The 12274-nt window shown below is 45.0% G+C and overlaps 1 protein-coding gene and 1 non-coding gene across 3 annotated transcripts in view; one reads left to right on the top strand and one right to left on the bottom strand.

Moving 5' to 3' along the window:
• LOC145412595 (uncharacterized) overlaps window positions 1–12274 on the bottom strand; it is a 68010-nt gene that overhangs the window by 35935 nt on the left and 19801 nt on the right. For both annotated transcript variants that reach the window (XM_080282506.1, XM_080282507.1), the window contains one exon: window positions 866–989. In XM_080282506.1, the coding sequence (XP_080138632.1) occupies window positions 866–989 (124 nt within the window). The remainder of the gene's footprint in view (window positions 1–865; window positions 990–12274) is intronic.
• Window positions 11290–11408, top strand: LOC145412720 (5S ribosomal RNA). Its single transcript, XR_013899631.1, has one exon. It is a non-coding gene; the product is annotated as a 5S ribosomal RNA (ribosomal RNA).

Genomic DNA, 12274 nt, shown 5'->3' on the forward strand with positions numbered 1-12274 from the left:
TCTACACTGAGTGACAAGCCACGTTTTCCTGTACGCCAGGAAACCATTTACTATGCTGGGTAGTAACCATATAACCAAATTATGGCACTTGGTGGTCTAGTGGGCAATTAAGCTGCTCCAATTGGACTGAGCCAGTGCTGGTTTATATCCAAGGAATGGTTTGAGTTTAATGCTCATGTAATTCTACTCAGGGATGAGTAAGACTGGTCACTCTCATCTTAACCCGTGGATTGAGCAAGTACCTTTTTTTTCCCCCACCCCATGGTGCATAAACAATGAAGAAAGTTTTTTTTGTTTTTTTAGTTTTTGTTTATTATAAACTTGAAGATAAACATCCAGGGCATAATCTGGTAAGAAAAAAAAAAAAAAAAAAATCTTCCTCTCTCTCCATCTTTGTGTAGAGCCATGTGTAAGTTTATGTAGGGGAGTAGTAAAAAAAAAAAAAAAAAAAAGTTTTAATAACAAACTTGAAGATAAACATACATGGCATCATCTGGTGAAAAGAAAAAAAAAATTCTCTCTCTTCGTCTTTGCGCAGTGCCATGTGTAAGTTTGCGTAGGGGTCGAGTAGTAGATGGTGATGCATGGCCAATACAGCCTGAGCTATGGCTCACAACACAACATTACCCACCCTGAGCTGTGGATCGCAATCCATGGGTTAAATGTCAGGACCGTCCCGGGCTCCTATGCTTCTCATGGGCAACATTGGATTAGATAACATATATATGGATGGATAATACCTGTAATTGTAACTTACAGCCAGTAATAAAAAGCATTTGCAACACATCATTATTAGTGTAGAATACAGACTTAATAATCCTAGTACTTAGGCCACCAGCAACCCATTTTTTATTGCATGCTCCACCTTGGTCATTTGGTCGACTCTCTTAAGGAAAGTGTCATGGTTCTCATACGGACGTTGCTTCATAACTGGAACCATCTTGGTGGGCCGAGACATTCCACGTTCCTCACACTCCTTCGCTACAAATCTGGAAAAATACCAATAGTGTGAAACTAGCGAACCACATGAACTCTAAGGGTGCGTCCACATGTGTGCTCGAACAAGTGTTGGCAACATGTAAGCAACACAGTAATGAACACACTGCAAACATGTTGACAACAGCAGTGTCCAGATCATGTTGGCAACATCATGATGAAGTCTCAGCTGCCTGGTATGGACACACTTATCTCATTCCCTCTGCTGCCAGTGTTCAAAGTTGCGCTGAAACATGTTTGCATACATCTGTCCAAATACTGCTGCAAACATGTTCCTGAACATGTTGCCAGCTGTGTTGCCAACATATGTTCGAGTACACGTGTGGATGCACCCTAATGAACATCATAATAAGACTTGTCATTTCTGCATTTGTGCATTTACTAATTCATAAAGGTTCCAATATGCTTGTATGCATTGGTCTTGGTCATCCGATAGTAGCTCTCCATGCGCTTGGTATCTAACAGCCACTCTATTCAGTCCCTTATCCCTGAGATCTCACTCAATGACCTTGCCCCAAAGCTTTTTCAATTTGCCTCTCACAACTCTACCCTCAATGTTCACTCCTCTCACCCTCCACAACTACAGGTAGTTGTCATCTTTCATCTTTTCCACATGCCCAAACCATCTCAGTCTACCCTTTCTCATCACAACAATAAGATATTCTGGTACCATCCTTTGCCTCAACTCTTCACTCGCAACAACTCCATGCCTGTTACTCAAGGATGCATTACACATCCATCTAATCATTCTGGTCTCTCTATGCTTCAGCCTACAAATATCCTCCTCCTCCACTATCCAGGTCTCATTATTATACAGCATTACACTCCTAACACATGCTGCACACCTGTGCAAGGACCCCTTAGCATGTAGGGAGACCCCTTTCAATGTCAGGTGGGGCAACAACACCCTAAACGTTTTCCAAATGCTCCTCACCCCTGTCCTGAGAACACGGTACAAAATGAAGTTACTGTACTTCATCACTGCAGCAAACTAAGCATAGCCACACTCCTGCTTTGACAATACCACCATCTGCCCCAGATACCATCACTTTTGTTTTGGTCATGTTTACTCTCAAACTCTTCCCATTCTATTTCTCCATTTCCTAAACCTTTCTTCTACTGCCCTCTCATTTTCTGTGATCAACACCAAGTCATCAGCATACAACCCCTTCCCCCCCCCCCCAACTGGAGTCCAGTTCTGAAGTCACATGAGAGAGGTTCATGCACCATGATAAACAATAATGGGCTTCAAACTTACCTGATGCACATAACATTCACAGAAAACCCTTCACTCAAACCTCTGTTCACTCTCACCCGGGTGTGAGCACCCTCATACAGTAATGACCAAATTTGTGTATGGGCTATGTCAAGTACAGTAAGAATGCATACTGACTGACAGTATATCAATGCTGATTTAAAACATAGGTTCAGTGGGGAAATGTTGGGGTCATGGGCCATGTAACCTAAAGTCTCCAAAATAATTTCTGCTACCCACCTGAATTATGTCATATGCCAGTCTATGTTGTCCCCAAGGGTCCCCCCCAAGGCTGAGGGACAGCTGGAAAGCCTGGGAAATCATGCCAGGTCATTAGGAGGAGGTAATGCACGATGGGGATAGTGAAATGGTGAGGCTGAAGGAGAACAGAGCAGTGTGGCAGGTGGGGAGCAATGCAGTGAGGTGGTGGGAGAGCTTAAGGGTTTCTTTGATTTTGTTTGCCCCATGCACATCTTTATGGCACTTAAGAATATCCAGTTTAACATCAAGGGAAAGGCTACACCCTGCCCTTTTAGGCTTTCCCTCAGCACCCTCAGTAGCACCACACTTTCCACTGGGGATGGCGCCCTTACCCAACATGCCTTCCAAGTCACAAGTTTCAGTGTTGAACCCTTCGGCTGTGGAAATGTGTTTTCTTGCCCACACTGCTGTTGATGCTGGTGTGGAAAAAATGGGGAAAACAGGGTGTTTTCACCAGCTGTTTTTAACCAACTGAGATGAAACCAAATATGTTTAAATATTTGTAACAAAAAAATTCAATCTTTCCATTGACCTTTGAAAGAAACTGGAGGTCTGCAAATTGTCCAGGGCCAGTGAGAGAGTGTTCCGGCGTAGTCTCTGCTGAATTCCACAGTTAGCCGCTGAAACTATGACAATGATGATGAGCCCGTGATCAGCAGCAGGTAGCGTGTCATGTGAATCAGGAAAACAGGTGCAGGTGTGTTTCTCCCTCTTTATTATGCCACAGAAAGATACAGCACTGACAAGAGAGATAACAGAATAGAGCGTCTACTTCTGGCGGGAGCTAGAAGCTCTCTGACTGCCCTCTCTGCCTAGCCCGGGAAGCGACACAGGTCAGCAAATTAAGAGATGCCATTATCTCTCAGACACATGGAGATATGTACACAAGTAGGTGTGAATTACAACTCTACAATGCACTTCATACATCTCAGTAAGGCAGTATTAACAGTATAAGTAGTACTGACACATATACACTTCCCTCACCCCTCCTTTAATCTCCCTGTCTACGTCTAAAAGCGCTAGCCTCGGCAATGTCAGGGGCAGCCTCTCTCTCTCTCTCTCCCACACTACACTCAACAGTATTTGGTTAATTGTCTCAACACTATACATACCCATTAAATATGAATACACACACCCATGTATAACATGCATAGTAATGTGAGAACACAACTCATTGTGGGAGTCATGCCAGCACCAGAACATCGCTCAACCACACCTTTTTGACGTCCCCATTCATGCTGCAGTCCTAACTACTGCGTAGCCTAACCAATGTGTAAGGTAGCTAACTACTCAGGCAGATCCACTTGTAATCCATGGGAAGAGACCTGTGGTTTTAGTGAGTTTCCCCCTTTAATACCTTTCAGATAATAGCCCCATACACAAACACTGGACAAGACCACAAGAAGTAGAAGACCAATGCCAGGACCAAAATAGGAAGGAGAAAAATATGAAGGAAGACAGGACAGTACATATGGTTTAAAGTCAGTCTTGTTCAGGTAAGTAACAAACTCAATTCCGTTTGACACGAGACGGCCTTTTTACATTCAACTAAGAAATATGGAATGAAGGTAGAAAGGGTCATAACTGGGACGAGAAATTCACCGCCAAAGCTAGATGTTGCTTGTTAGGTAAAATTACCAACTCTTTACTGTGTTGCTCAAAAAAACCGTGTGCAACATAGTATCCGACCACTTTAAGGAACTGGTGTTGCAATGCACACGTCAGTGTTACGTCCCCTGTCTTAGGGAAAAGAAGTACTGTTTTTCATGTACATGAGCATGGAAAACTGACTTCAGTTGGATGGGTTGGAAAGTGCATCGTTGCAGTGCAGGGGAAGTGTCTGTGTCCAACAAGGCCATCTTACACTCCTCTACCTCTGACGGTATAAAGACAAAATGAAAAGCAGGACATACATGGAGATCGAGAAAGGAAGCCTTACACTTATCAAACTCATCCACAGTCGTTTCTGCTATGTAACTTTTGTCACCAGACACAACTAACACTTCTGGGCCCTCCTTCAAAATGACAAGTGTATTGTTAGTAGTAGCAAAAGGGAAGGGAATGAACCACCATGCATGGTATGTTATAGCAATCCTCGTAGGTACCAATATCAGGATGCCATCACGGGTCACTGGGCATCCAATAGTGGATAATAATACTCCAGCTGATTTATACCAAAAAGTGGCATAAGTCCATGCTTCACTACAGCTACACCTAGAGCATTACTTAAAACATGAGCAGGAAGCAATAAAGCATTAACCCTATTCCAACATGTATCGATTAAGCCGTCCACCATATTGGCTGCATGCAACTCCAAAGTGGTGACTAACTCATCAAGAGCATGTAGATACTCAGCGATTAACACCAAGTTAGTTAGGGTTGGCAGGTTAATTTGGATATTATTCACAATTCCTACGAGATGGTTGGTAGTCACAATTATCTCGTTAGTCTCGTTAGTGAACTCACCTAGTTGTTTACACATGCGTACGATTAGTCTGTTATTTGCCTTAGCCGCCAATGCCAAATCATGCATCTGTCTACCTAACTGAACTACGTCCTTGTATAGTGCCGTACCTAAGAGCTTTTGAGACAGGATACCTAGAAAGACCACAAGCCTTCTCTTAGTACATGCATGGACATGCTGGGAAAGATCAGAATCTGCATTAGGTACAGTGACATGCAATGTAGTGAGCTTGTCTACGAGTCTACCTATATGCTCAGTTTGAAGCTCGACTAATCCAAGTAAGGCTTGTACGAAAGCTTCACTGTTCAAGTCAATCAGCTGCTGTTTCAGGTCAGGTAACTTTCCTATCTCCATCAGCTGCTGTTTCATGTCATGTGACTTCCCCATCTCCATCACTTGGTGTTTCAGGTTACGCAATCCCTCAAAAGCACCTCTAACAGTGCCAGGAGCTTGGAGATAGTCATCCATAGGGTAGTGCACACAGACAGCATCTTCTATCACCATGACTTCTCCTAGTGGGCTCTTCAGTGCTCCTGGCATCAGTGCAGTCGTGTCCATGTCCGTTGTCATTCCATAGCTCCACCCCAAGCAACGTGAGAGGAGTACAAGCCACAGCCACATTATCTACAAGAGAAGATACTCCCTTAATCACCCTTGCTGTAGGATCATAGCTTGGATATGGACAGGTACAGACGACGACATAGACTGCGATGATGACAGAGGGGACAACACATCAGACAACTGGTTAGTTAGGACTAGCTCTTGACTTACTGGCTTCATCCTGTCAGCACGTACTATCTCATGAGTTCCACTCGCATCATTCCTTATTCTCTAGGTATGTTCATGCACTCTTTCCATAACTGTACATGGCCCACGGAACTTAGTGCTGACCTTAGAAGTTCTTTCAAGAGTCTGGGCCATTACCTTCTGGCCTACCTCCAGCATCTTTTCTTGACTACCTTTGTGTTGTTTTGCCATCATCTCTTCTCTTGAGCCTTTTAATCTTTTCCATATTTCACTATGCACGCATTGAAATCTTGCAAGTTGGACCTTGTTATAATCCTCTGGATTGTATACCGGAGTAGGAGGTCCAGCTAGCAGGCAACACTTTCTCTTCTCCATAGAGGATGTAATGAGGAGATTCCCAGTTGACGAATTGTCTGAGGAGTTTACGGTAGCCTCTACATGTGGTAACCAGTTCTGCCAGGCATCCTCCATCGAGTTGATTGCTGGTCTCAGGACTTCTAATATCTTCCTGTTTGTCCTCTCCACAAGGCCATTGCTCTTGGGACTGTAAGGCGTAACAAAGACTTGCTTTACACCATACGTACAAAATATTTCCTGAAACACCTATAGCCATATTTTGGCACCTGGTGGTTTAGTGGGTAATTATTGCGCTCCAGTCAGATTGAGCCGGTGAAGGTTTATATCCAAGGGGTGGTTGGGGTTGATTGCTCATGTAATGCCACTCAGGGATGAGTGAGGCTGGTCACTCTCATCTTAAATGTCGAGACCAACTGCCTAGCCCCGGGCTCCTATGCTCCTCATGGGGCAATGTAGGATTGGATGATGGATGGATGGATGAACACCTGGTTACAAATTTCACTGCCATTATCGCTGAGCAATACCTTGGATAAATCACTGAGGTTACAAAAGCGTGCGCCACCTCCTCTGCAGTTTTTGTCTGTAAAGGTGCTAAAACAGTGAATCGTGAAAATGGTCCACTGTCACTAACACATAGGGTGAGCCTTGACGACTTCTTGGCATCGACAACAGATCAATGGAGATTGTATCCTAAGGTTTTTCCAGCAGGGGATACTCCAAGATGGGAGTTGGAGGTCCAGTCGTTCCTCGTATTTCCGCGCACTTGACACATTGGCTAACGTGGGCTTCTATGTCCTTCCTCATGGTTGGCCAATAGTACTTCTTCCTTGCCTCACGTATGCATCTGTCGCGTCCGGGATGACCCGCTTGAGGTACGTCATGAACCAACTGTAACATGGCTTGCTGTAGAGTAGCAGAAACAACCACCTGATACACAGCACACTTTCCCAGTAGTTTCTTATATAAGAGACCTTGTTGAAGGTGGAAGTGAGTCATCGGTACCGGGAGTTCAGGTAGACAAGTTTCGTCACCCAACGCCAAGGTATAGATGACTTGAGACCACATCGCATCCTTACGTTGTTCTGCTTTTACTGTGTCCAGGGAATACCCAGTGGGGGGGATATCCTCAGACATGGCAGCAGCAATGCTTCTATTCAGCGTGTCGGCAACAACATTTTGATGACCTGGTAAATATCTGACTTCTGGGTCAAACTCCATCACCTTGCTGTACCAACACGCAACCTTACCATGCAAGTTCTTCCCTTTGCACAAGTTGCGTATGGGTGCATGGTCAGTTAAAACAACTATCCGGTTACCGAAGATGATATCCTGGAAATGCCCTAAAGCCCACACAACTGCTAATGTCTCCAAGTGTGTTGCTGAGTAATCCTTTTCTGGGGGTCTTAGTGCCCTACTGGCATACACAATAGTGTGCACTTTGCCTTGCTCATCCAGGTAGGTTCGCACTGCAACTCCACAGTTGCACAGACTCGCCCAGGTCTCGTCCCTCCAGCTGTGCTGAGATGTACCCTCTACGCTCTCCTCGAGCCAACTGCCGCTCTCTCCCGCGCCTCACCTCTCAGGATGATGTTACTCCTCTCAGTGCTCTCGAGCTTCTCCCCCGTAAGGGAGAGTTATCTCGCCGAGATTTTGTTAGAGACAGAGATGCAAATCTTCAGAGAACAAGTTCACTACTCCGATTATTCCTGCTCTCACTGTTTCTATCCTTTATCTCACTCTGCAATTAGTCCCTTTGCAAAAGTGGGATTTCCTTGGATATTCTGTTATTCGCCTGAGATTAACATGCAACACGAGCGGTTCCAAGCGTTGCTCACTTCACATAAGTTAAAGTCTCCTTTTTTGGCACCTTTTGTACCCCAGCACTAGGCCACCAATTTAAATGTTCCGGCGTTGTCTCTGCTGAATTCCACAGTTAGCCGCCGAAACTATGACAATGATGATGAGCCCGTGATCAGCAGCAGGTAGCATGTCAGGTGAATCAGGAAAACAGGTGCAGGTGTGTTTCTCCCTCTTTATTATGCCACAGAAAGATACAGCACTGACAAGAGAGATAACAGAATAGAGCGTCTACTTCTGGCGGGAGCTAGAAGCTGTCTGACTGCCCTCTCTGCCTAGCCCGGGAAGCGACACAGGTCAGCAAATTAAGAGATGCCATTATCTCTCAGACACATGGAGATATGTACACAAGTAGGTGTGAATTACAACTCTACAATGCACTTCATACATCTCAGTAAGGCAGTACTAACAGCATATGTAGTACTGACACATATACACTTCCCTCACCCCTCCTTTAATCTCCCTGTCTACGTCTAAAAGCGCTAGCCTCGGCAATGTCTGGGGCAGCCTCTCTCTCTCCCACACTACACTCGACAGTATTTGGTTAATTGTCTCAACACTACTATACATACCCATCAAATATCAATAAACACACCCATGTATAACATGCATAGTAATGTGAGAACATAACTCATTGTGGGAGTGATGCCAGCACCAGAACAAGAGCAAAATGATGAGGAGGTGTTTTTTTACAATCAGTAAGTGCAAGTCACTCAGACGGACACAGAGCAGCATTGCAAGTGACCACCATGCTATGTGTGGGACAAAGATTGGGAGGCAACCTCTATGCTTTATAATACACACAAAAAGTTATTCATGCAGCTTTTGTGCTTTATAACACACACACAAAGTTATTCCTGCAACTTCTGTTGCTCAACTGTGCTTCATGACACAAACAAAAAGTTTTTCACACAACTTCCGTGCTTCATAATACACAAAAATTTATTCATGCAATTTCTGTTCTTCATAACACAAAGTTATGCAACTTCTGTGCTTTATAACATACACAAAAAGTTATTCACTAATTTTCAACCATAAAGACATTTCTTGCATTGTACTGTGGTATGGATGTAACCTACGGTACATGAGCAAAGTTACAAGTGCTTCACTTAGCTATGAACATGATATATGAGCATAATAGTAACTGAGGCAACAACAGATTTTCCTTGCAACTTTTTCATTTTCTCACTAAATTTATCGCTTATGGTGACACTGTCACTTATAAGGTACTGAAGTAAGATGCACTGAGTTGCCACACGATAGAAGAAGTTTAGCACTTGAACTCACTGAAATTTGTCACTTTTTTACTTATTTTTCTATCACTTAATATATTTATTACTAGTTATGCACTTTTTATGGGGGAGGGGGAGGGGGAGGGGAGAAGGAAGAGGGAATGGGAAGACAGGGTAGGTTAAGGAAAGGCAGGATAGGGCAAGGAAAGGCAGGATAGGGCAAGGAAAGGCAGGATAGGGCAAGGAAAAGCACGATAGGCTAAAGAGAGGCAGGATAGTGTATGGAAAGTCAGGGGAGGGGAGGGAAACATGAAAAGATGGGAAGAGGGAAAGTAGGGTATGAAAATATATGAAAAAGAAAGGCAGGGTAGGAAAAGGCAGGGTAGGACAGGGAAAGTTAATGCAGGGTAGAGAGGTAGGAAGAGGGAAAGAAAGAGTAGGGAGAGGCAGGGTGGCGTAAGTAAGGCAGGGTAGGGTAAAGAAAGGCAGTGTATGGCAAGAAGAGGTAAAGCTGGGTAAAGAGAGGCAGGGTAGTGTAGGAAAAGCCAGGGCAGGGTAGGGAGGGGCATGAATAGATAGTAAGAGGGGTGGCAGGGGAACAAGAAGTAGGGTAGAGTAAGGAGAGGCAAGGTAGAATAAGGAGAGGCAAGGTACGACAAGGAGAGACAAGGTACGACAAGGAGAGACAAGGTACGACAAGGAGAGGGAAGATATAACTAGGAGAGGCAAGGTACAACAATGAGAGGCAGGGTAGGGTAAAGAGAGGCAAAGTGGGGCAAGGAGAGGTAAAGTATGATACAGAGAAGCAAGATAATGTACGGAAAGTCACAAATGGGTAAAGAAAGGCAGGGTAATGTAAGGAAAGGCACAACTGGGCATGGCAGGGTAATGTACAGAAAGTTACAACTGGGTAGGGATATAGCTAAGGGTGTATAGGGAGCTGGTGTCATCTGAGAAAAAAGCAGCATGCCAGACCACCATCTTCTCCCCTTACAGGAGCACTGAGGAAGAGCCAAAGCCATCAACGAGTGTTAATCAAAAGAAACGTCTTGCATCACCTGCCTCCATCATGACTATCATCTTCATTGACAACTGACACACCCATATGGCACTCTGCCACCAACTGACACACTCATATGCCACTCTGCTGCACCACCATGTTCTCCCTCACCTGCACCCCCCACGCTCTCCCTCACCCACACCGCTCTGCTCTCCCTCAGCTTCACCATATCACTCTCCCTCACCTGCACCACTCATCTCTCCCTCGGCTTCACTGCATCACTTGTCTGTCACCGTCACATCACTCTCCATACCACTCTTCACCTCCTCCTGAGGACCTGAAATGACTGTCCAAGCCCTCCAGCTGTCCCCTTGCCTCCGAGGGGAACCCTGGTGACGACTCGGAACGGCACAGGCCAAACTTCAGGTGGTTTGCTTTTTTTTTTTTTTTTTTTTTTTTTTTTTTTTTTTTTTTTAAAGGCTTTGCAGTTGAGGTTACCCTCCCTAACCCAACTGAATCCATGTTATATTGACCTCATTATGTGATAACTGGTTATGCAATAGGTCTTCATTTGATGCAACCCTACTGCATCCAGTTGTTTCATTTGCAAAAGTGCAGGCAGGTCCCGTTATAAGAGTGGGATATGTTAATGGAGGACTGCTCGGAGAGCAAAAATTCGTAAATCAGAGTACATAACTTATGGGAAAAAAAGGGCCATGCTAAATGACACTCACCAACTCAGGTTCAGGTAATTTTACAGAAGAATAAAGATTACAAGTACCTAAAACACACCTACAATACTGCTAAATGCCCTATAATACAGGCAACCCCCGCTATTCACAGGTTTGCATATTGGCGTATTTTTCTAGTAAATTACTGTATTTTAAACATTCACAGGAAGACATTTCCTGCTATTCTCACAGAATCAGTTATTCCTAGTGGTTCATAATTGATTTTTTTTATTCAACCAGAGTACACCTTGCCATGCAGTACCGAATATTCGTCATTCATCGTCCATAATGTACTGCAAGGCAAACTCTCGCTGTCATTATTCCATGGGTAAGTACACTGCACTGTACCCACAAAGGCTGGTGTATCATCCTGTACTGTCTTTTTAGAAAGTAACAGCCATACCATGTTGAGTACACCGCTTCCCGTCCGATCAGCGAAGTTAAGCAACGTTGGGTCTGGTTAGTACTTGGATGGGTGACTGCCTGGGAACACCAGATGCTGTTGGCATCCCTACGTGTCAAGTGGGGTTGGTGGAGGATTAGTGCCCCTCCCTGTAAAACAATTAACTCTAAGCCATTGGCCACCCCGTCTGGGATACATGGCGTCTGGCAATGAATGAATGAATGAATGAATTAACACCTCCGTGGCTGCTGGCGTCGAATAACGTTTAGCCAATAAATGGCTAAGGAGTCATCTGAGCTCGGCCTATAAAAAAAAGGACAAAATTTTTGGGAAGTGAACGATCGTTCTGAATGTCTTGAAACTGACCTACCCTATACTCCACCCATACGTCAGTACACCGCACACTTCCGTGATGAATGGACATAAGAGTTTCGCCTCTCTCCCTACCCCGAAACCCACCCAGCGCAGCCCTCTCCGGCCCTATAGGCTGCTCACCAGCCCTGAAAACAGGGTGGAGCTGTTTCCCCGTGGTGGGGAGGGAGACGAGGACTGAATTGGGTCTGACCTGGAGGTGGAGAGTATGGTAGGGAGTAGTGACAAGAGTGGTGATGAGTGGTGTCACTCTCCTGCTACCGAGGAGGACGACAGTGACATCTGCTCGGAGAGTGAGGAGAAGCAGCCGCCACCTCACCGTACAGCTCCAGCAACACCAAAGAGGAGACAGACGGTGGTGAAGCGGCTCTTCACTGAGGGAGAGGAAGGGTTGGAAGGGAAGGTTGGAGTGCGGGTGCACTCACCCTGCACCACCTTGCCACCACATCACACCACTGCACGCACCACCTCACCGCCCCACACCACCTCTCGCGCCACCTCACCAATTCCTACCACTTCACCACATGTTGTTATCCATGTATTTTTTACCCGTTTATGAATTTGAACTACTCACCATCATTGCAGAATCACACTGAAAG

This window comes from Coenobita brevimanus, chromosome 93 (genome assembly GCF_032717465.1).
Source record: "Coenobita brevimanus isolate Jiangsu-jjx chromosome 93, ASM3271746v2, whole genome shotgun sequence".
Lineage (NCBI taxonomy): Eukaryota > Metazoa > Arthropoda > Malacostraca > Decapoda > Coenobitidae > Coenobita > Coenobita brevimanus.